General features: G+C 46.0%; 9 protein-coding genes across 9 annotated transcripts; 6 read left to right on the top strand and 3 right to left on the bottom strand.

Annotated features, from left to right (window-relative positions):
- Positions 1-6187: 6187 nt before the first annotated feature.
- On the top strand, positions 6188-6800 carry NUU61_000045 (uncharacterized protein; the record flags this gene model as incomplete). Its single annotated transcript, XM_056650629.1, has 2 exons — positions 6188-6283; positions 6339-6800. 2 exons carry the CDS (start codon positions 6188-6190, stop codon positions 6798-6800), a joined length of 558 nt encoding a protein of 185 aa, XP_056515479.1.
- Positions 6801-7073: 273 nt separating this feature from the next.
- On the bottom strand, positions 7074-8685 carry NUU61_000046 (phosphatidylinositol N-acetylglucosaminyltransferase subunit A/GPI3; the record flags this gene model as incomplete). Its single annotated transcript, XM_056650630.1, has 4 exons — positions 7074-8067; positions 8117-8514; positions 8567-8601; positions 8655-8685. The coding sequence occupies 4 exons, from the start codon at positions 8683-8685 to the stop codon at positions 7074-7076; spliced, it is 1458 nt and encodes a 485-aa protein (XP_056515480.1).
- Positions 8686-9050: 365 nt separating this feature from the next.
- NUU61_000047 (putative ATP-dependent RNA helicase DBP6) lies at positions 9051-11525 on the top strand (the record flags this gene model as incomplete). Its single annotated transcript, XM_056650631.1, has 1 exon — positions 9051-11525. One exon carries the CDS (start codon positions 9051-9053, stop codon positions 11523-11525), a length of 2475 nt encoding a protein of 824 aa, XP_056515481.1.
- A 338-nt stretch (positions 11526-11863) lies between these two features.
- NUU61_000048 (low-affinity glucose transporter HXT3) lies at positions 11864-13757 on the top strand (the record flags this gene model as incomplete). Its single annotated transcript, XM_056650632.1, has 4 exons — positions 11864-11927; positions 12019-12243; positions 12294-12570; positions 12629-13757. 4 exons carry the CDS (start codon positions 11864-11866, stop codon positions 13755-13757), a joined length of 1695 nt encoding a protein of 564 aa, XP_056515482.1.
- A 734-nt stretch (positions 13758-14491) lies between these two features.
- xlnD (beta-xylosidase XylA) lies at positions 14492-16870 on the top strand (the record flags this gene model as incomplete). The annotated part of the gene is made up of 1 exon (XM_056650633.1): positions 14492-16870. The coding sequence occupies one exon, from the start codon at positions 14492-14494 to the stop codon at positions 16868-16870; it is 2379 nt and encodes a 792-aa protein (XP_056515483.1).
- A 217-nt stretch (positions 16871-17087) lies between these two features.
- Positions 17088-18621, bottom strand: NUU61_000050 (glycoside hydrolase family 76 protein; the record flags this gene model as incomplete). The annotated part of the gene is made up of 3 exons (XM_056650634.1): positions 17088-17675; positions 17745-18448; positions 18510-18621. 3 exons carry the CDS (start codon positions 18619-18621, stop codon positions 17088-17090), a joined length of 1404 nt encoding a protein of 467 aa, XP_056515484.1.
- Positions 18622-19901: 1280 nt separating this feature from the next.
- NUU61_000051 (putative C6 transcription factor) lies at positions 19902-23602 on the top strand (the record flags this gene model as incomplete). Its single annotated transcript, XM_056650635.1, has 9 exons — positions 19902-19932; positions 20009-20537; positions 20590-20629; positions 20690-21713; positions 21770-22086; positions 22145-22215; positions 22266-22355; positions 22413-22439; positions 22516-23602. The coding sequence occupies 9 exons, from the start codon at positions 19902-19904 to the stop codon at positions 23600-23602; spliced, it is 3216 nt and encodes a 1071-aa protein (XP_056515485.1).
- A 469-nt stretch (positions 23603-24071) lies between these two features.
- NUU61_000052 (translationally-controlled tumor protein) lies at positions 24072-24853 on the bottom strand (the record flags this gene model as incomplete). Its single annotated transcript, XM_056650636.1, has 4 exons — positions 24072-24156; positions 24215-24371; positions 24435-24717; positions 24839-24853. 4 exons carry the CDS (start codon positions 24851-24853, stop codon positions 24072-24074), a joined length of 540 nt encoding a protein of 179 aa, XP_056515486.1.
- A 907-nt stretch (positions 24854-25760) lies between these two features.
- sur2 (sphingosine hydroxylase) lies at positions 25761-27097 on the top strand (the record flags this gene model as incomplete). Its single annotated transcript, XM_056650637.1, has 3 exons — positions 25761-26081; positions 26122-26452; positions 26511-27097. The coding sequence occupies 3 exons, from the start codon at positions 25761-25763 to the stop codon at positions 27095-27097; spliced, it is 1239 nt and encodes a 412-aa protein (XP_056515487.1).
- Positions 27098-27216: the final 119 nt, after the last annotated feature.

The raw sequence follows: 27216 nt of genomic DNA on the forward strand, positions 1-27216 counted from the left end.
TTACGTTTTTTGCTAAAGAATATTTATATATAAGGTATAGATAGAAGATTCTAGATATAGTCTAAATATTAGTATACTAGTTAGTTACTAGTAATATATAGACCTGGACAGACCCGCGGACAACCCATATAGGTCGACCCGTGGGTCAGCCTATGGGCGGGTCGTGGGTCAGACCTCTTGACCCGTGGGCGGGTCAAGATTTTTTTAACCTATCCCGCGGGTTAATAGGTTAACCTATTTAATCTATTTAGGTAGATACTTTATTAACTATATAACTTTTATAAATTATATTATTCTTAGCTATATTTTTAGGTATTATATTTATTTTAGTTAAATAATTTTTTATAGTAATTAAGAGAATAATTCTTAAAAAGTAATTCTAGAGAATATTATTTTAAATATTAATCGATTTTAATTTTAAAGCTTATAATTATTAAGTATTTATAGGCGTTTACGAACTTTACTAGAAATCCGCGGGAGGCTATAATTATCTTTATAATTACTCCTTAACTTTTCTTACTATAATTAGTAAGATATATCGACTATAATTATTAGATCTATAATATCCTTCTCTTTATTATTATTAATTAATATAATCTTTTTATAAGTCTTTTAGGTCTCTTTTTCCTCCTATATAATTTCTAATTTATCCTACTCCCGAAGCTCTTAAATAAATATAAGCTGCTTCTTTTTGATTTTAAATTTAGTAATATATATAAATATTATTAGATCTTATATAGTAGATATATTTAGTATCTTTTATTAATAATAGTAAATATCACGCGTAGAATTAAATAATTATTTAATACTAATACTAGTAGCTAGGATTAAAAGGAGATTATAGGCGAGGCTTATAAATATAGGAAATTTATACTAATAATCTTTTTAGAACTAATAAGGTAAGATTAGGATAATACCTAGATAGAAAATAGATTATAATAATTAGTATAATATTTAGATAGATTAGAACTAATACCTCTATTAAAACTAGGGTTCTAAGATAGGCCTTAAAACCTTAGTTCTAATAAAGGTAAAAAGATAGAAACTTAATAGATTAGAACTAGGATTTTAAGCGATTACTTAGAACCCTAGTTTTAATAGAGATATATATAGAAATTTACCTTTTTTAATATACTATATTACCTTAGACTAGGAGCTTAAGATAGAAGAATCAGCTATTAAAAATATATTAAGCTCGTTAGTTTAATAAGATTATTTTATTTTAGATAGTGATTAAGAGTTTAGAATATTACTAGCTTAGTAGCTTAGAAGCTAACTTTTAAGACTTTATTAATATTAGGCGTTATAATCTATTTAAAGATAGTCCTAGTCTTTAGTTTAAAAAAATTTAATCTTATACTAAAGGGCTAAGATAATACTAATTATATAGATATTACTAAGCTCTTTATTATCTATTATAGAGTAATACTCACGGAGTTTATCTTTAGCTAATTTAAGGGCTTAATATATCTATTATTTCTATCTAATCTTCTTTCTACTAAACTATCTAATTAATCTCTTAAGATAATTAAATAGCTTATTATAGATAGTAAAAATAGTATAAATAGTAATATCCTTTATTTTTAAGAGGACTATAATAAATTAGAAAAATAGCTAGATAATATTAAGAAGATAGTCGATCTAGCATTATTTATCTATATCGATTTTAAGATAAGAATAATTATATTTAGAGTAAAATTAATTAAAGACTAGTTATAACTATTTTATATATCAGAGTATTAAAAAGATTGAATTCTATCTAGTTCGGATATCTTAAATTAAAACTAATTAAGAGTAGTCGGGCTAGAGACTAAGGAAGGACTCCCGATATTAAAGGCTTATATTAATAAAGATTGTAAGGTTTCTAATCTAAAATATAAAGTAGGTTAGTATTTTAATTAATAAATAAGGAGTATAGATATATATCTTTATAAGAATTATTATAATATCTTATTTTTATATTTTTCGACGGGCGTATTAGATATATTTCTTAGACTAAATAGTCTTAGTTACCTTATTCTAAGGGTTCGTTTTTATCTAGCTAAGTAGTTACTTTAAATTTAACTAAATTATATATATAATATATAGAACCCGAATAATTATTATCTTAGAGTTAATATCTAATAATTAAATAGAATCTTAGATACTTAAAATAAAGATAGAGTTATTTAATATATTATTAGTTATTATTATAAATACTCGGTCTTTAATCTAATATTTCTAGAGGATATCAAGGAGGGTTATATTAAGATTCTATCTAAAGTATATACTAAAAATAGGTTCGAAGCTAAATAAAATCTCTCGATAATTCTAGTCTATATTAATAAAATAGCTAGAGATAGCTATAAATATTTATTAAAATAGTAATATCTAATAGTTAAGATTAATAGAGAGTTTAGCCTTAGATAGAAGTTTCTAAAGTAAATCTTTCTATTAATCTTAGGTTATTCCTTAGATTCGATATTATATAGTTTAATAAAAAAGGAAACTAAGGATAAATAATAATAATTAGATTATTCGAAAAAGGGCTTAGAATTCGGGATATTTAATAATTTAAAAAGAAAGCTATAAAGTAATTATTATAATAATTAACTATTATTCTTATAGCTCTTAGATAATTAATTAGGCTATTCAAGGGGAGTTCTTAGCCTAAGAAAGATTAGCCTATAAATTAAATAATAGCTATATAATATACTATATATTCTATAAGATATTAGATTATTAAATATTTAGTAGTGTTTTAGCCTTTCTAGTATATACTCCGATTCTAGTAGTATTAGAGACCTATTATCCTATTCTTAGTATAGATTAGATAGTTTATAATCTTACTATATCACTTATATAGGAGCTTTAGCTCTTTTATTACTAAATATATAACTTAATTAAAATATGATTATATATTAGTCTATTATAGACCCTTTTAGTTTATCTTTTTTATAGTATTATAAGAACCACTAATTTAGGTATTAAGCCACTAGTTTAAAAACTCTACTTTATTTATACTATTAAAAATCACCTAGGTCTTTTTCCGATTATTGGATCGTTTTAGTATTAGTGATATAATAGAAAAGAGGCTTTACTTAGTTTACTAGCTTTCTAGTGGTTCTAAGAGGGTATTAAGAAATTAATTAGAATAGAAAATAGATAACTTAAACCCCTTACTCTTAATAAAAGAGGGAGGGTATAAGGTAGATAACTAAGATATAGAAGAGATATAGTAATAGTATATTAAAATAAAGGACTCGAGATATAGAAAAATAATCTAAGGTAAATCATTATAGATTTAGGGGAATATATAGATCTAATACTTATTTTTTATTAGTAGATAGGATTCGGTACTATCCTAGTGCTAAATTTTATAATTAATCAGAATAGGCTCTACTAATATATACGAAGTTTATTAGATAGTAAGAAATAGGTTAACGGGTTAACCTATAGGCTAACCTGTTAATCTAAATAATTAGGTAAGAGTAATACCCTTAGATTTTTCTTTTTATCCCTAAAAAATTTTAACCTAACCAGCTAACCTTTTTACGTAGATATATTAGAACTAGGGTTATAAGTAAATACGTAGATAGATTAAAACCGGGGTTTTAAGTAATCGCGTAGATAGATTAAAACCCCGGTTCTAATAGAGGTAGAAAGACTACTATAAAAAGGTATATATTTTATTATATCTAGTAAAAAAGAGATTATATAACCCTTTTATAGTAAGAGACTCGAGATATAGAAAAATAATCTAAGGTAAATTATTGTAGATTTAAGGGAATATATAGATCTAATACTTATTTTTTATTAGTAGGTAGAATTCAGTACTATCTTAGTGCTGAATTTTATAACTAATTAGAATAGGCTCTACTAATATATATAAAGTTTATTAGATAGTAAGAAATAGGTTAACGGGTTAACCTATAGGCTAACCTATTAATCTAAATAATTAGGTGAGAGTAATGCCCTAAGATTTTTCTTTTTATCCCTAAAAAATTTTAACCTAACTAGCTAATATTATTATTTTATATAAATTCAGAAAAAATATTTAAAATAATTCTTTTATATAAATAAGACTATAATATACTTATATATTAATAAAGAAATATTAGATATTAGATTTATATCTATTTTATTGTTTCTAATATATATAGTTTATTTATATAAAAAGTAGAAGTACTACTATAGACTTTAAATATATATTTTTAGGTTTAGTATAAGAAATAGTTAACTAATATCTTCTTTCGTCTATATCTACCTATTATAAAATATAATTCTTACCTTAAAGTATTAAATTAATAAATTAATATATTATATATTCTAAATATATTATTACTATATAATATTCTTTTTATAAAGAGTTAGAATTATAAGTTATATTAGAACAAAAATAGTATTTAATAATAGTATATTATTAAAAAAGGTAAGCAAATTATCTATCCTAATTAAGAAATTTATACTAAAATAGGTCAAAAATAGGTTAACCCGTTAACCCACGGGTCAACCTATAGACGGGTCAGGATTTTATTGACCCAACCTATGGGTCGTGGGTTTGGGTTATGGGTCAAGATCTTTGACCCATGGGACGGGTCTGTCCATGTCTAGTAATATATTAATAAATAATACTATATTATATTTACTAGGATATAATATTATCGAAACTTAAGCTTATATATCGGGGTATATTTACTATATACTATATATTAGGTAAATCTTGTTTAGGCGGCTTTATAGAGTCTAATATAAAAGATATAATAAGAAAAAAACTAGTAGAGAACTAGTAAATAGCTTCTTTACCCTATTAAATAACGCTAATATTATCTATATTAATAAAGCTCTTATTTTTGATCGCGAAAAGTAAAGATTTTGCTAATAAAATCGCTATCGATTAATATATAAGGTATCCCGTTAAGATATTTATTAAGATATTAGTAATACTTAATACTACTATATATAAAAGCTTTTTTAGTTATATAATAACTAAGAAATAAGTAGAAAACGTTATCTACTAAACCGTTTTATTTATAGGTATATTAGATCTAAATTTATTAGTAACTAGTAAATAACTAATATTTTACTAGTATATATTTATTATATTTAGAGTATTCGCTTTTTCTTTTAGTATTATATAGCGAAGATTCACTATATATATATATCTATTAGGATAAATACTCGGATACTTAGATAGAAGCGGTATAAACTTAATTTCTATAGTAGAGATTAGATTAATCGTTCCTTAAGTAAAAGGTATTAACGAGTGATCGCTATTCTTTATTTTAAGGTTAGTTTACTAGTAATTAACTAGTAAATAATATTATCAAGAGTATATATATATATATTTATTTTAGGGGTATAACGCTTATATAGAAGCTTATTATCCCTACTCTTAAAGAGCTCCTTATTATCTTAATTATTAGAACTCTCGATCGAAGGTGTCTTATAAGTATCGATTAGATCTTCGATTCTGGTATAGCGATATCGTTACTAAGTAGAAGTATACTCTACTATAACGTAGTAAAAAATAGAAAACTAGTAAATCAATAGGAAATACTAGTATTATTTATTAGCTACTATAAAGAAAAATATAATATTTCAAGAATATAATAGCCCTAGATACCACATATTTCATACTGTAACCGATATTATATAAGCCAATTACAGCACATACTACTGAGCTCGCCGCCCCACATACTACTAAGAGCTAAAGGGGGTCCCCCTGACCTGTTTTCTGTCTTCCATCGCGGTAATCCGACTTTGAAGCATCCTCTTCCCTTCCCACGGACTTCTCATTCTCGGCAATTCTGCGATCCAAAATCAAGGAAATCCACCAAAGCTACAGGCGCTGCCTAAGTTATCCTGCACTCATTCAGGGTTTGAACCCCCACTCTGATGTCACAGACTATCAACACCTTGATCGATCACGGCCATTCCTGCTAGGCTCGTCGACCATGGCGAGATCATTGAGTCCCCGTCGCAGTATAATCCTTTGGTTCTCGAGGAATCGATCGGCTTGCCACTATCCACCCAACGGTGATGAAGTCAGTCCCAGTCAGGTTGACGTCACTTGCCCTGGTTTGTCTTGCATGAAGTACGCCAGTATAAAGCGGCGACACTGTGATTGCCTAAAGAACAACTAAATTCTTTCACTGATATCTTTTCCAAAGTATCATAGTCCTTTTTCCTAATATATCCATTCACCATGAGCACCCTCAACAACGTGGATTCAGTTGCAAATGCCAACCAGGGCAGCTTCAAGCCCTCCGTCGCCCCCGATGGACCTATGACCACCAAGGGTGTATGTCCACCATTGACCGTGAGCAAGCTGCAAATCTTTAACATGGCTCATATAGCACCAACCCGGACGCAAGGTCAATGAGGCCGACCAGCGGCCCGAGTTCCATCTCCAGACCTACCCCCGGGGAAGTGCGCCCGCTAGTAACTCCTACACGCCCAACACGGAAAACGAGGTTGGCAGCCAAGCCAACAACCCGGACGTGCTGCGCGGACACGGCAAGGAAGCAGTTCACACCTCCGCAGCTGACACCCTGATGGGGGCGACTTCACAGGATGTGAACCAGGGCATGGGCCGGCCGTTGCAAGGCCAAACCGGCGTGGAGCTCCAACATGATGGCGCCCACGGTCGCAAGAAGGACTCGGCCGGCCTGGAGACTGTTGGGGCTTACCGTGAGGACAAAGGGGTCGAGCGCCGGTTCCCCGACCAGCGCGGCTATGAGAAGGAGCAGACTAGCAGCGGCCTGCGCAGTGACAAAGCAGACCGCGCGGCCGAGAACATGGTGCCTGACTCGGCATGAAGTGTTTTTGTGACTTGATGGAGCAATGTGCGTTTGGGATTAGCATGGTTATGCCGGTGTTTGGTCGAGCATGATTGTACACAATTTTGAACGCATCGCGGAACTTACGAATCAAATAAGTCCCAGAGAAATACTGGTCTCACTCGACGTCTAATTATATATTAAGTAGAGCTGTTGGAACGCCTCTGAAGGATATGTACAAATGTTGTCGTGTCCCAGGGAAATGCAAAGCAGTCCCCGCTGGTTTGTGAAAGTGTTCTGCAGGGCCAGTTCCTATCGACTGCTTCGGGCAGTCGTGGAGGCGTAAGGTTCCTCCTCCAGTTGTTTCTTGGGCCAGCTTCGTGCGAGGTCGATATTTGCCCGGGGAAACCACATCTCGAGAAACACATAAATCAAAAAGTCAATCACGACGCAGAGGCAGAACAACTTGCCAGCCCAGACGCCGCAGCCGTAATATCGTTTCAACCGATCAACCAGGGCGAAACTGCGCACACGGTCCCCGCTAGCCTCCCAGCCCTGGCCTGGGTAGTAGCCATAGAATTCTTCGGGACTGATGTCGCCAATGATGCCCTCATAGACACGCTCGGTCCGTCGCGCGACATCCCGCCAGGAATACATCATTTTCACCTGGTCATGGAATCGGTCCGTCCGAACTTTGTTTGAGCGCAAGGCTGCAATAGCCTTACTGGTTGCAATCACGAGATCGTCCTCCTCGGGTTTGGCGAATGTAGTCATATGTTGAGGGAGTACTTCGGGAATACCGCCGACCCGGGTACAGACCACGTATAGTCCGCAGCTGGCAGCCTCGACAATAACCGTCCCGAATGCCTCCGTCAGACTAGGGTGGAGGTAGATGTGTCCTCGCACCATGACATCGCGCACCTCTTCATGTCGCACGGAGCCAAGCATTTCAACCTTGTCCTGCAGCACGTTGCGTTCTAACATTTGCTCCAAGTCGATGGCTTTAGGGCCAGATCCTGCAATAATGAACCGAGTATTGGGGTTCAAGGAGAGGATTCGCGGAATAGCGGCAATGAGAAGATCAGTGCCCTTATTGTAAAAGAGACGAGATATAACCACAATGGTGATCGTGTCATCAGGGCCAATTGGGGTTGGTGACGGTCGCGGATCGGCAGGGGAAGCCGGGATCTGATCAGACGCACGGGGGGTGTAGGAAAGCGGACAAAAGTTCTCCGCGACAACAGCATTGGGAATGACCGAGACCATCAAGGGGTCCAACGAGGCACGAAGCACCGTGTTTTCCTTACTGTGACTAGTTAGTTGGTCCGCCCGGTAGACGTGCGAGATAAACCCACCAAGTATGGCTGACACAGATTGCATGGTCGACATCACTCAAGGTAAACTTGAGGAGCTTATTGGTGAGAATGGAGGCAGCATCGGCAAAGCCGAAGAGGGAGTGGTCGGTAAAGACAGTTCGTAAACCCATTGTTCGTGCATGGAGAATAGCTTCCCCGCAGAAGCTACTCAGACTGGCATGTCCATGTACAATGTCGATTTGCTCTCGAATGACAATATTGCGGAAAATTGGAAAGAAGGAGAAGACAGTAGGGAAGGTAGTCTCGCGGTAGATGACGAAGAAAGGAACGTGGTAAATTTTGAGTCCATTGGTGAGGTATCGGACTCCGGTTCGACCTTTGTATGCATGGGTAATGATTATAACCTTGTGTCCGCGGTCGATGAGTTTCTGCAGGGGCTGTTAGAGGGTCGAAGAATGAATGCGATAGAGACGGTCAAGGTATTCGTACAGAGGACAATTGGTAGATGTGACTCTCGATCCCCCCTAGATAGGTCATCAATTGGGGAACATTCCAGTAGCTTGGTTTCGGAACATACCTGACTGGGGGAAAAAGAAGTCACTGACCATTCTATTCCAACATTAAGGAGAGTCAGCTATTGACGCTATCACTCTGGAGGCCAGTGGAACCAACGCGATATTATAAGGCATTTTGGCGCTGATTCCCGGGGGCGAGGACTCCGAGATAATGTGAATGTAGTGCCGGGACTTAGTTTTCTGTCCATTGCGAGCAAAGCATGCACCAAGCACCAGCCTGATAGAATCTAGTCCAGGTGTTGACATGCGCTCGTCTTGGTCGGCGATAACTAAAGCGGTCAGTGATGGGCGGTGAGCAGAAAAGTGTCTCTGCCGGCACAAACACATCCGGCAAAAATGAATTTGTTTCCCCCACGACGCTCCCAAGGATCGCTGAATCTGCACAAAATCTCTTGAGAATGGCTGGCAACCGGGTTGGGCTGGAGTCCCCAAAGAGCTCTCATGCAACCCTCACTTCTGCCAAAGTCCATAAGCGAAAGACACTTTCCGATGATTCCCACGCCTCGACCTCGACGACGACCAAGAAACATAAGAAGCGCCAAAGTCTCTCGACAGCCCCCGCGGGAGATGATGGTAGCAAAAGGAAACGGAAGCGAAGCAAGGATATCACTCGAGATGGTGATTCCCCGGAAACAACTGGGCAAGAGAGTGCTATCTCGTCGAACCGCAGCGCAGCGTTTGCTGCAGACTCGGACCACCACATCCCTGAGACAGGAAAGAAATCGACGAGCAGCAAGCGGAAGAGCACTGGAAAGGACGACAAGGCAACTCACGAGACTACGCCTGTGACCCATCGAGAAGAGGAGATGCCCGACGCACCGGCTGAGGATCCTATCGTGGACAAGACCGAGAAAAACAAGTATTCGGGTATCCTATCCAAATTCCAGCGTACCAAGACAGCAGCAAGTGCGAAAAAGAAAAAGAAGGATACAGAGCCCGAAAACAGTGAATCCGATGAAGGCCCAACTGTTGAACCGGTTATTGCGCAAGGACTCGAACCGTTGCCGCAACCAGAAAATCCGCCGGAGCCAGAGGCAGTCCCGACATATTCCTCTTTACCAGACTGGTTAGCGCACCCATTACGAGTATCGGCGAACGAGAGATCCAGGTTTTCTGAGCTCGGAATGAAGGTCGACCTCCTGCGTATTCTCGAGCAACACAATTACAAGGAAGCGTTTGCTGTGCAGTCCACTGTCATCCCACTTCTTTTACAAGGTGGCCGGCACCACCCAGGTGATCTGTGCATATCGGCTGCTACAGGGTCCGGAAAGACACTTTCCTACGTGCTTCCGCTAGTTACGTCTCTGAAGCCGAGAGCTGCCTCCAGACTCCGAGGGCTGATTGTGGTTCCCACCAGAGAGCTAGTGAAGCAGGCCCGAGAGGCCTGTGAATTGTGTGCCTCTGGGTCCCGACTCCATATCGGGGGTGCGGTTGGCAATGTGGCCATCAAAGACGAGCAGACTCTCATGATGCGGTTTGACCAAGTCTATAACCCGGCCATCGTCGAGCAGCGACAGCGCACAGGCTTGCAAGGGAACGAATGGATAGATTTCAGCCTTGAAGACTGCGTGAGCGAAGCGGTTGATTCAAACGGCACTCTTCCCGGCTACATCCAAAGACCCGAGCCCAACGTCGACATTCTCATTTGTACTCCGGGAAGACTGGTTGATCACATTCGCTATACAAAAGGCTTCACACTCAAGCACCTTGAGTGGCTTGTCATCGATGAAGCCGATCGTCTATTGAATGAAAGCTTCCAAGAATGGGTGGACGTGGTGATGGGTTCGTTGAATGCTCGGCAAGCCCCTGAGACTTTCGGACCCGGCGGGAAATTTCTTTCTGAACTAGGACTCTCAATCGAGTCCAAACCACCACGGAAGGTGGTTTTGAGTGCAACCATGACGCGCGATATCTCGAAGCTCAACTCTTTGCGTCTGTCCAACCCCAAAATGGTCATCATCGGTGCCGAAGATGTGGCGGATGGCGCAGACCCATCGGCCGCGTACGCGGATGCTCATTTCACCCTGCCGTCGACCTTGCAGGAACACATGGTTGCTGTCGGGGATGGATCTCAGAAACCACTCTACCTGTTGCGTCTCCTCCTTTCCCATATCAAAATTGGCGTGGACACCCCCGCTGCTCCTCGCGCGTCCGCTGCATCGGACTCGGACAGCTCCAGCTCGGACGATGACACTAGTGACGACGATACTAGCTCTGATGAATTTTCTGACGATGACACCTCGTCATCTGGATCCGATTCGGATTCAGAATCCTCTGTTGCCGACTCCTCTGACGACTCTAATAGTTCAAACAAATCGGAATCAGACTCGGTTCGACTGGTGCCAGAAACCGGGCCTCCACGCACGACTGTTTTGATTTTTACCAAGTCCTCCGAGTCCGCGTCGCGACTTTCTCGTCTCATCTCGATCCTCCATCCACCGCTGGCCAATCGCGTGGGAACGATCATCAAATCGAACAAGTCCTCTACATCGCGCAAGACCTTGACTGCCTACCGACGGGGCCGCATCTCCGTGATTGTCGCCACTGACCGTGCTTCCCGTGGGTTGGACCTACCGTCTTTGACCCACGTCGTCAACTACGATATTCCGACGAGTGTTACCACCTACGTGCACCGGGTTGGTCGAACTGCCCGCGCGGGCCGAGAGGGTTCTGCTTGGACACTCGTGGCGCACCGGGAGGGCCGCTGGTTCGCGAATGAAATTGCGACGACTGACGGCCGGATTACGCGTGCGTCGCATGTTGACCGAGTTCAAGTGAAGTTGGACGCGCTCGGGTCAATCAAGTCAAAATACGCGGTTGCCTTGGGTGAACTGGAGCAGGAAGTGAGATTGGGCAGGGCGCCTACTCGATGAGGTGGTGATCTCAGTGGACGCGAGGCCCCCTGATCGATTTTCTTGTATGCATAGCGGGTTGAATTCTGGACGATAAACAACTTACCTCCTTCGTCAGCAGATGTCGGGTTTGGTCCGTCCCTTTCCCGCCCCATGAAGTAATTCGTAGTTCAGTTCCAAACATCATTCCTTTCGGGTTTCCTCGAGGGGAGAAGTGGGCCTCGTCTGGGGGCAGGGAAATCTGGGGAGCGATCGCGCATCGAAGGGGTCGAAGCAAGTCCGAACGAGGGAGAAGAGTTGGATATCTTCTTCCCTTCTGCCAAGCTCGTCTTGTCTTCTCTGGCTGCTTGGCACACAAGATGGCATTCACAGAGAAGCATGTTCTCGGCGAGGAGCTTGGTCAAACCCAGTCGATCTTCCGCCGTACGTACATCAGGGCCGTTCGGGTAGAAAAGTAGAAAAAAAAAAGCATACGAACATCCTTGGTAGCCGAACTTTGCTCCTTATATTCCAGAGGGTTTCTCACCGTCTCGATGTCTGAAAATCCAGGGGAGGGCGATGACCTATCCGATTTTCGGATTTGCAGGATGTGCTATTACTTTCTTCGGTTATGATACTGCGGTAATGAGCCAAGTTAACGAGGATTATATGCTACGGATGGGTGTGACCAGTGGTTGCGGTCGCAATGCAGCAGCAATTGGAGGCCTGGTCAGTCTGTGGTTTGGTGGTTTTGCCATCGGTAAGATCCCTGATGTTGGGTTGATATTGACAGAGTTAATGTATGCTGAGATGGTCTTGTAGGTGCATTGCTCGTGGGATATATTGCCGACCCCATCGGGCGCCTGAAAACCATCCAACTGGGATGCCTCTGGGGGGTCGTGGGAGCCGCTCTCCTGGCCTCTGCGCAAAACATGACTTGGCTCGCTTTTGCACGCGTCATCAGTGCAATGGGATGTGGCCATCTTAACACGACGGTGCCGGTCTGGACGTCGGAGTTAGCAGACCCTCATCTGAGAGGCGCATTTGTGGCTGTCCAATTTACACTGGCAATGGTCGGCTCAGCAACGTGAGTAGATGTTGAGTTTTGAGCACTGGCTTGGCTGGCTACTTACACCTCGTCATAGGACATATTGGATGGAGTTTGGGTGTCTCAAAACACAGTCCGTGGCTTTTGCATGGCGCTTCCCTCTGGGATTTCAAATCATTTTTCCTCTCTTCATTCTTGCTGCGGCTCCATTTTACCCGGAGTCGCCTCGGCACCTAGCCAAAACTGGAGATCTGGAGGGGGCGAGGTCAGTACTGGAGAGATGTCGCCTGGAGACCAATGAGCAGGCAATCGAGACTGAGATGGAGGAGATTGTCTCTGCAATCCGCGCCGAACCAACCTCCACCTCCCACAGCTTCTATAGCATGCTTTTCACCAAGGACAAGCTTCACACGCGCCGGCGAGTCATCCTCGGACCCGGTGTGCAAGTGATGCAAAAGCTCACTGGCATCGACTTTATTGCTGTGTCTGCCCCGAACATGTTTGCGCTGTCAGGGTTCAAGGGCGACAATCCTGCCCTTCTGGCAGGAGGTAATTGGTTCGGGTATATTGCGAGCTTGGCTCTCTCGATCTACCTTTGTGATCGAGTAGGCCGACGCAAGTTGATGCTTACAGGGGGTCTGCTTATGTGCATAGTGCTGATTGTCGGTGGTGTCCTTTCCCAGGAAACGATAATGCACTCCAACAATGACCCGGCCCTGGCGACCGAGTTTGGATCCGGCGTCGCGACCATTCTCTACATCTACTCCTTCATATACGGCAGCACCCCGAGAAGAGCAATATTGCTGACTTTCTTTTCTATTCTAGTTGGGTCTATCCAACCGAGGTCTTCCCTCTGGGCAAGCCGAAGCAAAGGCGCCGCTCTGGCAACTTTCGCGTTCTCAATTGCTGGAGGCACAATCATCATGATCATCCCGTATCTTATCGACGCGATTGGATTCTGGGTTTTCATTCTTTACATTCTCTTTGCCCTCATTAATCTGGCACTGGTGGCCCCTATCTATCTATTCTATGTCGGTCAGTATTGCCTATATCTACAGATTGCGTATTGCGTTTACTCACAACACACACAAACCGCAAATCGGCCCCTTGCACAGCTAGATATCCTCTTCTCTAGCGATAGCTATCTCTCTTGGAGAGTTGAGAGAAATTTCATACAGATGAATATCACATCAGTCTTCACAGTGAGCTATTCATCCAGGACTTAGAAAGAGCGAGACAGGAGCATAAAAGATCGACGGCGATCCCTTTATTTGGCAAAATTGCGAAAGTGAGCCTGTTCCAACTGTGGGGAAATTGCGTCTCGAACCCAACCACACTGCGCGGTCTTCCATAGTCCAAGTCCCAAGATTTGGATCGAAGTCAATACCGAAGACAATTTGTTTATTTCCTTTGATTTTAGCCTGAACTAATATCCACGCACCTGCCGTTGCTGTCGAGGAGTTTCTTTCATTTCAGGGGAACCCCAGATGAGTTGATCGGGTATGTAATCCCCTAACCAGCCATGAGAGAGTCGAAATAGCCTGCATAAAAACCCTTGGGATATATTAAAAGGCTAGAGCTTGAATGCACATTTTCACGAATATGTAGATATTTTGATGACAGAGATATAGCCATGCAAGCCCTCGCCCCCCCCCCCCAACGGCCCATGGACCTTGAACCGTTGTTTTCCCGACATGAGCATCGTCGAGGAAGATCAGCAATAGCATGTATTCAGGCTAAAATGCTCGCACTGACTTCGGAGAATCCCCGCGTGAAACCATCGGGGAGAGCATCGGGATCGTCTGTGGGACTTACTGGGTTTGGAGGGAGTGGGGAAGTGAAGTATACCCCGACCTTGTTAACGATGCGCAAGGTCCGGAGCTGCGAGATATAAATTAAGCTGAAAGGCAAAGTCTCCTATGAAATCAACTTACTCTTCTTTTCGGAGCTCTTCTGCATGATGCGGGTAACAGTGTATGCCGTGCTCGCGGCGTTGATGCCAACTATATTGGCCCAAGCCAATACAACCTACCAGGACTATTCGACCAACCCTCAGCCCGACTTGACGCCACAGACCGATGCAACTATTGAGCTTTCTTTCCCCGATTGCTCCAAGCCTCCCCTGAGCAAAACTCAAGTGTGCAACACGTCCGCAAATGCCCATGATCGAGCCGTGGCCCTTATTTCAATGTTTACGTTCGAGGAGCTTGTGAATAGCACTGGAAACAATATCCCGGCGATTCCTCGCTTGGGTCTTCCCCCGTATCAAGTGTGGAGTGAAGGCCTGCATGGACTATCGCGTGGGAAATTCTCGGAGTCGGGCGATTACAGCTGGGTCACTTCTTTCCCGTCACCCATTCTCACCATGGCCGCTCTCAACCGCACCCTGATAAACCAGATTGGCGGCATCATTTCAACCCAAGGCCGCGCCTTGAATAATGTTGGTCGATTTGGGCTGGACGTCTACTCCCCCAACATCAATTCCTTCCGACACCCCGTCTGGGGCCGCGGTCAGGAAACCCCCGGCGAGGATGCCTACTGCCTATGCTCGGCGTACGCGTACGAGTATATCACAGGTATACAGGGAGGTGTGGATCCAGAAAATCTAAAGCTGGTGGCTACCGCAAAGCACTTTGCCGGATATGATATCGAGAACTGGGATAGTCACTCCCGTCTGGGCAACAATATGATCATCACCCAGCAGGACCTGGCGGAGTATTTTACGCCGCAGTTTGTTGCTGCCGTGAGAGATGCCCGCGTGCACAGTTTCATGGCTTCATACAACGCCGTCAACGGAGTTCCAAGCTCGGCCAACTCGTTCTTCCTTCAGACCCTCCTACGAGACAGCTGGGGCTTTGTGGAGGATGGATACGTCTCATCCGACTGCGACTCTGTCTATAATGTTTTCAACCCACACCAGTATGCTGCGAACGTGTCGGGAGCTGCAGCAGACTCGATGCGAGCAGGCACGGACATTGACTGTGGGACTTCATACCAATACCATCTCAACGAGTCCTTTTACGAGGGTGCGATTTCCCGCAGCGAAATTGAACGTGGGGTTGTCAGATTGTACTCCAATCTTGTGCGCCTGGGCTACTTTGATGGCCGAAACAGCCCGTATCGGGACCTCCAGTGGCCGGATGTGGTGACTACTGATTCCTGGAACATCTCCTACGAAGCCGCAGTGGAGGGAGTTGTCCTCCTCAAGAATGACGGCACTCTCCCGCTCTCCAAGAATATTAGCAGTGTTGCTTTGATCGGGCCATGGGCCAATGCCACGGAGCAGATGCAAGGAAACTATTTCGACACTGCGCCCTACCTTACCAGCCCCCTGGCGGCTTTACAAGCATCACAGCTCAAGGTCAACTATGCCTTTGGTACAAACATCTCCTCGAATTCTACGGACGAATTTGCCGCTGCCATCTCTGCGGCCAAGAACTCAGACGCTGTCGTCTTCGCCGGTGGCATTGACAATACTCTCGAGGCCGAGGGTGTTGACCGAGCCAATATCACCTGGCCCGGGAACCAGCTCCAGTTGATCAAACAGCTCAGCCAACTCGGCAAGCCGTTAGTGGTGCTACAGATGGGTGGCGGACAAGTCGACTCGTCGGCACTGAAGGTCAACAAGAATGTCAATGCGCTCGTCTGGGGCGGATACCCCGGCCAGTCAGGTGGCCAAGCCCTCCTAGATATCCTCACTGGCAAGCGTGCGCCGGCCGGTCGGTTGACAGTGACCCAATATCCAGGCGAATACGCGACACAATTCCCAGCGACCGACATGAACCTGCGGCCGAACGGCAAGAATCCCGGCCAAACGTACATATGGTATACGGGAAAGCCAGTCTACGAATTCGGACACGGGCTCTTCTACACGACATTCAAGGTCTCACTCGCAGGGCGCAAGACCAGACGCAACGGGACATCCTTCGATATCGTCCAGCTGCTTTCCCAGTCACACACAGAATGCAACGTGGTTGAGCAAGTTCCCTTCCTCAATTTCACAGTGAGCGTTGAGAATACAGGTGGAATGGCCTCGGACTACACGGCAATGCTCTTCGCGAACACTACAGCAGGCCCGAAGCCCTATCCAAACAAATGGCTCGTTGGCTTCGATCGACTCGGCGCCATCAAGCCCCACGAGTCGCAGGAGATGACAATCCCTGTGTCGCTGGACAGTGTCGCCCGTACTGACTCGCAGGGCAACCGCGTTGTCTATCCCGGGAATTATGAGCTGGCCTTGAATAATGAGCGCTCGGCGGCGGTGGCGTTTACTTTGACGGGCGAGGCGACAACGATTGCAAAGTGGCCGCTGGACAAGCAACAGATTCCTCCTGCCTAACAGATTTATTTATTCCTTACTTCTCAACTCTGGGATATTTTGATAGTGGAAACTAGCCCCGCAAGGTTTCGCATTCTTGCGACTATTCCTATTAAAATGCCAGTGCATGTTGACGAAGGTCAGACTTGAGGAATGGGCCCTTGTATTTGAAGACATTCGCTGCATGAATAACTTGATATTTCGCAATAACAGAAAATAAAAACATCAAGTAGAAATATCATGAAATCATGACATACACAGCACTAAGCATAAGACCAACAACGACTGCGGTCACTATAGCCGCCCTAGCCCTGTCCCCAGCAGTGATCGGAGCCCTTATTGCATTACTCGTTTCGTCGGGGCTCGTGCCAGCAGCACTATTTCCCTTGCTAGTTCCGCCAGTAGATGAGGTCAAGGGACCATTGGAATCTGCAGCAAGGAGACTTTGAAGAGCTTCAAGAACACCCATCTGCTGCCCAACGCCAGTAGTTCCATCGTAGGTACCAGATGACCAACGAAAGCCACAGTAAGTGCCAGTAGTGCCGCCTTGGCATTGGGATACAGCCGCCTGCGCCGTGGTTCGGAGCTTGGGCATGATCGTGTCATAAGTGTAGGGCGCAAACTGAGTCGCGTCGGCCATCCAACGAGAGAGGTAAGCTTTGAAAGAGAGTTGATCCGTGTTGCAGTCACCTTTCGTCTCACAGGCAGGCTCGTACATGACATTCTCGCCAGATGAGTTGGAAGAGAAGAAGTGGGATGATGCGGAGATCAGTCGATCTAATCGCGATTTCCAGGTAGATGAAGTACTGTTTGAGCTGGAAGAAGTCTGCATCAAAATTATATCAGTATTTGTACCAAGGGATATAGAGGACGTGGGTAGCATCGAGTTACTCACATAGTTATACATCACCGAGGCCCCATGAAGATATACGCCAGCGTTGTACGACCATCGAGTCCGGTCTAGAGAAGAGCAATTTTCTGTATCGCTCGACCCATCGAAAACTTCATAATTTGAGCCCAGCAAACCCATGGTTTCAGTCCAGTTCCAGGCCTTGGTTGCCCATTGCGCGTAGCTATCATTACCCGTGTACCGGGCCAGTCGGGAAGCAATGTTGAAGAAACATCCATTGGCGATGCTGTTTTTATAAGTGTAGCCGGAATTCCAAGTGTATATCTGCCAGCGCAAACCACCCGCACAAGTCGATGTGTCCCACCGATGGGCCTGCTCATTGAAGACAGCCTGCACCATGGCCAGCCAGCCAGGCTGGGAGGAAGATGGGTTTGTGAAGTTGCGCTCCGCGGCCATCATAGCACTAATTGCCCAAAGGCATTGGTCGTCGTTCCCCTCGGTGTATGTCTGATTCAGTGGCATAAAATCACTTTTTGTGCCAGCTTGGTGGACCATGGCTTCGCGGGTGATTTTGTTGTAGGTTGTGTCGCCCGTATATGCCCAGTAGTTGACAAGCGCTCCAAAGAACGCACCGGCCTCCCACCAATAGTACGGTGAAGGCAGGTTGCCCGGCACATCGCCAGTATTGTTGCCGGTGTAGAAGGAAACAAGGTCGTAGGCCACCGTGCTGGCGGCGGATTTGATGGAGTCTGTGCAAATTAGAGACCAGGCGGCTGTAAATCTAAAAGGGACTAAAACAGGTATACTAACCAACACTGTCCAAGTCAAAGGAAATGCCAGTCGCTGTACCCGAAGAACTTAGGGCTAGAAGAATGGCTGAGAGTGTAAGCCATAATCGCAAGAGCGGCCGTCGAGAAACCATGAGGGGTATTTTTATAGGTCGGAAGTATGGATATGAGACCTGGAAATAAGAAAAGAAAGTTTTCAAATTAACTTGGAAGTTTTCTACTGGAACGATCGCGGATATGAAGTATTCATAGACCTTTCGACCGCCATTTTCTAAAGTGAGACCAGAGCCCCCTTGGTCCCAAAGAAAACCGTATAAAGCCCCATCATATAGCGTGGCGCTTACGGAGTCAACGGAAACGCATGAAAGACTGAAGTGTCTCTTCGCAACAAAAACTGCCAAAGGCACGGCAAGCCTAGATTAGCTTGGTGCCAACACAGACAAGCAGACAAGTCAAGAGACAGAATACGCGTGCGGGCTTGAAACACCTTGAGGCCAAGCCTGGGCTGACTTTCCCTCACCACAGAGGACGAGTAGTTTTGCCTGGGATGTGGCTCGGCAGATGAGATAGGTGTAGGTGAAGCGCTTGTAGTGGACGCGTATGTTCCTCGAGACTAGCCCCGCCAACCGCGTGGATTCATGTAGATGTGGCGCTGAGAAAAGTATTCGGCAGCCTGGCTGCGATCATTTTGGGCTAGAATATTTCGATTGCCCTTCGATGTAATTTTCCACAGCAAGTATATACTTACTTCATATCCAACACTCGGGTGGTGATCGCCCTATACTCCAGTTTCCTCGATGAACATCTGGAAAAGCATCGTCAAATTTCTCACAAGAAATGCGATAAATTAAACTGTAAGAAGGTTTACTAGACTGTAGAACTTGAACGATGAAATTAATACAATGCCCGTTTTACAGAATTTTCAAAATCTCAGAAACATTCCGACGAGTATAAGTACCCCTGTCTTTGGAAGATTTTTTAGTCCCTAGTCTGCTGAGTAGGATAAAGGTTCAGAAAGCAGGTCTCCTATTAGGACTGCAAGATCGACACTCGTTTAACCAATGACTCGAGCCTTCTAATGCTTAACAATGATTATCGAAAATCACGTAGATCGTCTCGTGCCTGATCACGCAGGCACCCGCCACCAATGCGGCGGCGGCGATTGGCCGACAGCGGGCACGTCAGATCTTCCCCGCAGGCGGCAATCTCCAAGTCCCTCTTTTTTTTTTGCGACACACTTCATCTTTGCCTCAGCGGCAGTTCTATCTTGCAGTCTTGCTAGAGATGGACCCGAGTCCGACCGATCTTAGCTTTGTAGGGCTCTCCTCAGGTACCTCCCGCCCGCACTCGTCGAAAGGACCGTTAGCGGGGGTCGCCAAATTACTCGGAATCGCGCGAGCTACAGTTGCCATACATGTCGCCGTCGCAAGGTCAAATGCGACAAGGTAATCCCTGTCGCATACAGGACTACCCCGGCGCATTGCTTCCTGCTAACATTCGCTCGACTTTAGGTGCATCCAGTTTGCGGTAATTGCGTGAAGAATGGCACTGAATGCATTTACGATCCCTCGTCGCTGAGGGATGACAGCACGCAAGATGTATCTGGCGGACAAGGCGTTAAGCGCAGGAGAGAGACACCCAAGACGCTCGAGGAGGATGTGGATGAAATACAATCGATCTATGGACAGTTGCGACAAGCAGGATCGTCCGCTGATCCGAGATCGGACCCTCGTGCTATAGAAACCCGACTGGACAAGCTCATGTCGATGATCGAGCAACTTGGAGGAACCAACCAGGCCATTCAAACCACTGAAACACAGACGAAGACTCCCAGCGTAAAAGCAGAATCGACTCTCGCGGAGGAGCAGCATCAAAACAGTGGTCCGAACGGGAACTCGCCATCTTCGCGCTCGGCCAGTCCGCGTCGCGTGACCGCAGAGCCAAGTGGCGATGAATTTCCCATCCCGGCAGGGCAAGCTACGGATTTGATCGATCCAGTGGGGAGTCTGAATTTGGGGCATCTCAGCTTGGAAGATGGCGGCAGGTCAAGGTATGGGGACCCGCTACCTAGAGAAACGACAGGGATACTAAAGCGAGGCTAGATATGTTGGAACAACATACTGGGCCTATATCTCTCACGAGGTATTTGATTGGATTTCTTCAGACTGTCGAAGTGTTTATTTGCTCATTCGTATGTCACAGATCAATGATCTGAACCAGTTGCTTAGAGATCAGACCCGGTCGCATGATCCATCTGCTCCTAGCAACACTAATGACGACACAGCAGAACCAGTTTTCAATAACCAGAGGCCATGGAGAGAGTCGACAGCTAGCTCCACACATTCAACCACATCTGGGTCACGGGGAACATCCTTTGAGCAATCCATTATTTTTCCCTCGGGGGACTCCCCATCGGCTAATACAAAGGTTGTGGAACCAGAAATGCTCGAGCATGTTCCGACGAGACGCCAGAGCCATATTCTCTACAAGGGGTTCATGTCCGGTATACACGCTATAAGCCCTGTGATTCACCCACCAAGCATATTGAAACTCTATAACGCTTTCTGGGACTGGTATGACTACAGCAGCTACTCTGGAGAACCTTTTCCAAACCCCTCGTTCATTCCTCTCTTGTATGCCATGTGGTATGGCGGTTCAGTGACAATCTCGATCCGAACCATCAAAGCCGAATTCAATGTGCCGTCTCGCTCTTCAATATCGACTATGTATAGCGAGGAGGTAACGCGCTGGTTGACCAGAATTTCATTCCCTCGCAGCCCCTCGCTGCAGGGCTTGGCGGCCTATCTCCTTGTACAGACCATCCGAGCTAAGGAAGAAGAGCCTCTGACCAGCAGTGTGTTTGTCAGTCTCGCAATGAGGGTGGCCCAAACAATGGGCCTACATCGAGATCCCGCCAAGTTTGGCATCGAGCCATGCGAGGCGGAGTATCGCCGCCGGCTGTGGTGGCATATTATGCATATGGATGGTGTCGTTGCCATGTCGAGTGGGCTTCCCCCACTGGTCAGTGATGAGAACTATTGGGATGTGCGCGAGACGAGCGAAGTGAAAGACACATTGCTGGGGAGTCCGGCGGCTGAGCACTATGAGCGTCTGGTGGCTTCCAACCGACTACCTCCAGACAACCCCGATGGCCCGACAGTTTGTGGTGGGCCATCCAAGGTGAATGTCTATTATCTGACGGCAAGGGGCAAATACATCATGGCCCGTGAGTATTCGTGGTTCAGATTCTTGATTCCTAGGTTGGCTAAAGATTATGACCAGGTGCTGTTCGCCGCATTCTGAAAATTCAGCTGGGCACCAAGCCTCTGACTCGATTAGATATGGAGGAGCTTCGCTCCATTCTTCTCGATCTTCAGCTGAAGCTCAATTCTATTACCAATAGGATCCCGGAAGACACAACTCTCAGCCATCCGTCGGATCGTGCGCTTTCCAAGTCCAAGTCCCCTGTTGAAGGTACTACCACCGAACCAGAACTTCCGGACGAAGGTCCGACTGGTTGCGTGGAGCAGTATCACTCTGCAGTCCTCGTTTGCTTCCATAAATGGGCAAGAATCATTTTGTCGTTGTATATTGACAAGGTACGCCACACCTGCAAGCAAGAGACCATGATATTTTCTCATTAACTTGAATACTTAGGCGTTCTGTGTGGCGTACCAACCCTTTCTCAAAAATGCTAAAAGTCGGATTTGGCCAGCAGCTCGGCAAAGGTAGGAATCCTCCTTAACTTGTGGGATGATAATGATTCTGACAGTTGCAGCGCGCTTCGACGTTGCCACGGCTTCATGGAGAAATTCATCCAACTCGCCACGGATCCTGATTTTCAACCGTTTCACTGGAGCTGGCCAGGGTAGGCGCTTCCCATCTACCTCACCAAGTTGAAGTATCAGCTAATCTCTCTTCCCAGAAATCATCAACCCATGCATGCGACTATGTATGTTTCGTCTATTTTTTTGCTTTTTCTCTTTTTCTCTTTTCTCTTTTCCTGAAAACAAACTAATCAAGCATAGGATCATGCTCATTGATTTGTATGAGCGACCGTATAGCCCTGAGGCATTCAAGTCACGCGCCTTCATTGACCGAATCCTGGCGCTGTCTGGGCCAGATGGAGGTGTTGTAGGAGGCGAGGATGGGGTCTCCACACAACGGCCACTCAAGGATGGAGGTCGCGAAGCCTGGGATATGATCCGCCGCCTGCGCCACAAAGCCTGGCAGAAAGCTGGTTTGAATCCACAGATGCTCTGGACAGAGCAGGATCAGATCCAGGCGGGTATTGCTTCGCCTGCTGGCGACCCATATGGTTTGTCGTACTCGAGTCCTGGGCCTGAATCACCGGCAGCCTCTCCAAAGGACTTGGGTCAGCGCGCGGCCCCGAACCGTGAGGTTGGAGAATTCAGCAAGACGTTTTACAACCTTACGCGATCCCATGCTCTCTCGGGGGTGTCCTCAGCCTCCATTGGACCTAGTCCGTTGCGACACTCACACCTGCCACCACCGGATCGAAACTCTCCATCCATCCATCCTCTCCTTCGTTATACCTCGACTTCCGCCGTTAGCCTGCCAGCCAACACCACACTGACTGAATCTCCGGGCACATCATCTTCCTCTGATGTGGCATCCATGAGAGTGGCCCCATCCAACCAATCTCCTCCCTCCACCTCTGCAGCATCCATGCCGCCATCTCGACAGCCCTTGCATGGACTTGCCTCGATACACCTGCCATTCATGGACCCTCTCTCTCCCAACCCTCCGCCCATGGGCGTTCCCACTCCACCGTCCATGGTCGACCCCAATCTCAACTTCGATTGGGACCAATGGGACGCGGTGTTTGGACAGCACCTACCTGTTGCAGATGAACTTATGGAATTGGACCCTGTCTCGGGATTGGACTTTGCCAATCTCGGGACCACCGCTGCCAACGATGCAATGATTGGTGTCAATGGCAATGAGATTCTTGCATCGCCGGGCGATGCCAATTTCCCCCTGGATGGACTGGACAGACCCCAGAACCCAGGGACCCTCTTCGAACGCATGGACGGGATATTAATGATTTTGATTTTGATAGTATATACGCCATATACCCCAGGGCCGGATTAGAGTCATGAGTAATTTGTACCTATGCATTAAGCTTGGTTGTGTTGGATTTTATATAGAATTACAAGTGCTTCTTTTTCGACTTGAGTCAATTCTATTTACTGTTTTTAATGCTTCCATTCAAAGTGTCGACCTTAAAAATCTCTTTTGTAGGTCTAGCTACGTTCTTTCTGTGGCAACACCAAAACTACGGATGGCCTATGTGGAAAAGAAAAGAATTGGAGACGTAACGGAGAATAGATTCATGAGGCGTGACTCTTACCGATCAGATGGATCGATCAATTAGGATACGAAGATGTGACTGACAGCGTAGATCGAACAGACACGGTCCCGGCGGGAGGACGAAGCAATGCCCGCCGTCTGGACCGGACATGGATGCAAAAAAAAACTCGCATTTTGTTCCTTCATAGCTTCTTTTCTTCAAATCGGGTACACTTTTACGGTCGCCTGGGTCAAAAGCAAAGCAAGGTGTTTAGACCTTGTTCTCCTTGAGACCGTGCTTCCAGAGGGTAGCGAAGGGGGTGACACCGTCCTCGCGGAAGTCAATGAGCATGTGCCTAAAAAGATAGTCAGTTTGTGGTCCGAACAATTTCAATGTTATCACTCATAACATACATGGCGTCACCGTCCATGGATGAGCCCATGAGAACGTCGTAGTTGTCGTAGTTGGCCGAGATCTTCTTGATGGCACCGGCGGCGTTGGCCTTGAACTCGGCGATGGCGTCAGCGTCACCCTTCTCCTCGAGCTTCTTGAGGACCTTCTTGACGTAGGCTATGAAGAGACAAAAGAGGTTAGCTATTTGGAGAATATAGTCGAGGGGTGTGGAGGACATACCCTTCAGGTGAGCCTTGAAGGCGTCCTTGGAGGGCTTGAGACCCTCCTCAGGCTTGAGCCAGGTCAAACGGAACTGGTCCTCGATATCGTGGACCATGATGGCCTCGCCCTCACCGCCATCATCATCACCACCCTCAGCGGAGGGGTTGGCACCCTCCAGCTCGAAGTCCTCGTTGGTCTTCTTGAGGTACTTGCGGCAGTCGACCTCCCACAGGATCGGGCAGTCCTTGGCGGGCTGGATCTTGAAGGTGTCCGAGAGCATCTCATCTCCGGAAATAACGTCCTAGGAAGAAGCATGTAAGTGTCCAAGTACTCTTGAATGAAAAAGGGACACCGCTGTTGCGATTGAGGACCCAACGAGGGGGCACCTCCAAACAACAATATATGTACGATGCGACACATACCTCGTAGATAATCATGGTGACGGTAGAAGACGCGGCGTCTCACAAAAAAAAATCAAAAGAATGAAAAATGGAATCAAAGAAGAGAATTGGGGCTGGAGAGAAGAAAAGAAAGAAAAATAAAGAGGGGAACAAGTTTTTTTTTAGTGGCGGACGGCCGATGGTGGGGGTTTTTGGCTTGTTTGCTTCTGGCCGGAGGTACCCAATGGGTACCGGGGAGTCGGGGCCTCGGCGGATGGGCCCGCATCAGGGCGGTACGGAGTACACCGGGGGTACCTCTCCTGGGGATTTCTCTATAAGAGTGTTAACATGCAGCATTGCGATCCCAGATGGCAGCTTTCTGTCTCCAATGCCCTTCTATCAATGATAATTATCGATAACGTGTTTGATGCTTTATAAATTGAACAGTCTAATTCCAGCTGACTCAGCATATAAATCACGTGTATACTGTACCATACTGTAATCTATATCCTTTGGCTGCATCATCCCCAATCTTACCGTATCCGGTCTCTGTCAGGCCCTTTCCGGGCTGGCGCCACTCACCTCCTGATGGAAACCCGCGTTTATCTTTTATCGTCTTCTCTTCTTTCCCCAAGTCGCATCGACCCTGTTCTCTCCTTTGACTATTCTTATTGTATTCGTACTACTGTCTCATTTTGTCTTAAATTGTCACTTTTACGTCTCCGCATCGACTTCCCCTGATCGCGCCTGCTGTACCCGTCGGCTTCCGACTCTTGTGGTGGGTTGCTGACGAACATCCACTCTCTTTTCCCTCTTAATCCCGATTCAATTCACTTTGAATTTTCTCGTACGATCATTCATCCTCGCCTTTTCCTTCTCATTTCTCGACTTCGAATCAACTGCGTTCCTCGGGTTGCCACCCCACAACCCCCAGATTGAACCATCACCTAAATACTACTTCACCATGGCCGTAAACGCATCCGTCGCGTTCGATCTCCCGCCTCTACCAAGCTACACCTTGAGCGTGCGGGAGCCTCTGTTCCCTCCTATCCCCGACAACGTTGTTTCGCTCCTGTTGCCGATCATCGCCTACTGGGCCCTATCTATGGTATACCACTATTTGGATGTCAACGAGTATTTTGTCCAGTATCGTCTGCACACGCCCGCGGAGGTATTGAAGCGAAACCGGGTAACCCGGTGGGAGGTTGTGCGCGATGTCATTCTTCAACAGGTGGTTCAAACCGTGGCCGGAATGGGTATGGCATACTTCGACCCCGAAGAAATGGTTGGAGGGGGAAGAATACCAGGTGGCCGTGTGGGCCCAGCGACTGCGCATCCTCCAAAAGGCTGTTCCGCCACTTCTGGCTCTTGTCGGGCTAGATGCAACGGGGTTGGCTAAGTCGGCCTCACAGAGCGGCCACGCGATGCTGGCGGGCGCTTTGGCAGGTGGTTCATACCCGGATGTGACGCAGTCACTCATTCTTGAAACCGGCGCGGAGGTTGTGGCGCCCGCTTTTGCAAGCTGGGAGCTTGCGGTAGCTGGCTTCATCTACTGGTACTTTATCCCGGCTCTGCAATTTATGCTGGCAGTGTCTATTGTGGATACCTGGCAGTACTTCTTGCACCGTGCCATGCATCTGAACCGGTGGCTTTATGGTGAGTTCGGCAAAATACCCACTAGCAGATAGGATGGCAGTTGTTCTAACCAAATCAGTGACCTTTCATTCCCGCCACCACCGTCTCTACGTTCCTTATGCCTTTGGCGCTCTGTACAACCACCCCGTGGAAGGGTTTCTGCTCGACACGGCCGGCACAGGCGTTGGGTTCCTTGTTTCGGGCATGACTAACCGCCAAGCAATGTGGTTTTTCACCTTCTCGACCATCAAAACCGTCGATGACCACTGTGGCTATGCCTTCCCCTGGGATCCTTTGCAGCACTTCACTTCCAACAACGCCGCCTATCACGATATTCATCACCAAAGCTGGGGCATCAAGACCAATTTCTCCCAGCCGTTCTTCATTTTCTGGGATCGTCTGCTTGGCACCCAGTGGAAGGGTGATGTGAAGCTGCGCTACGAACGAACCCGGGAAACGGCCCAGAAGCAAGTGGACATAGACGCGACTAAGGCCGCAAAGACTACTCCAGCGGTGAACGTCAGCGAAGAGCGGGAGCAAGAGCGAGTGATTGTCTCGCCCGAGGGGCCGGCGACTCGCACTCGTCTGCGCCGCAAGACTGTGACCCATGTCGAAAACCTCAAGGGTCCGAGTCACGGTGTACCAGGCAGCGTCCTCCACAACTGAATGTGCGATGATCCGAATTCGAAAGCATGAGTGAATTTCCTTTGCATTCTCCCATCAGACTCGGAGCTGCTGGTCATCTCCGGGTCTGGGGGACTCTTTGTTGCATGTATATGGAATCA

This window comes from Penicillium alfredii (assembly GCF_028826965.1).
Source record: "Penicillium alfredii strain IBT 34128 chromosome Unknown utg000001l_segment0_segment0, whole genome shotgun sequence".
NCBI lineage: Eukaryota > Fungi > Ascomycota > Eurotiomycetes > Eurotiales > Aspergillaceae > Penicillium > Penicillium alfredii.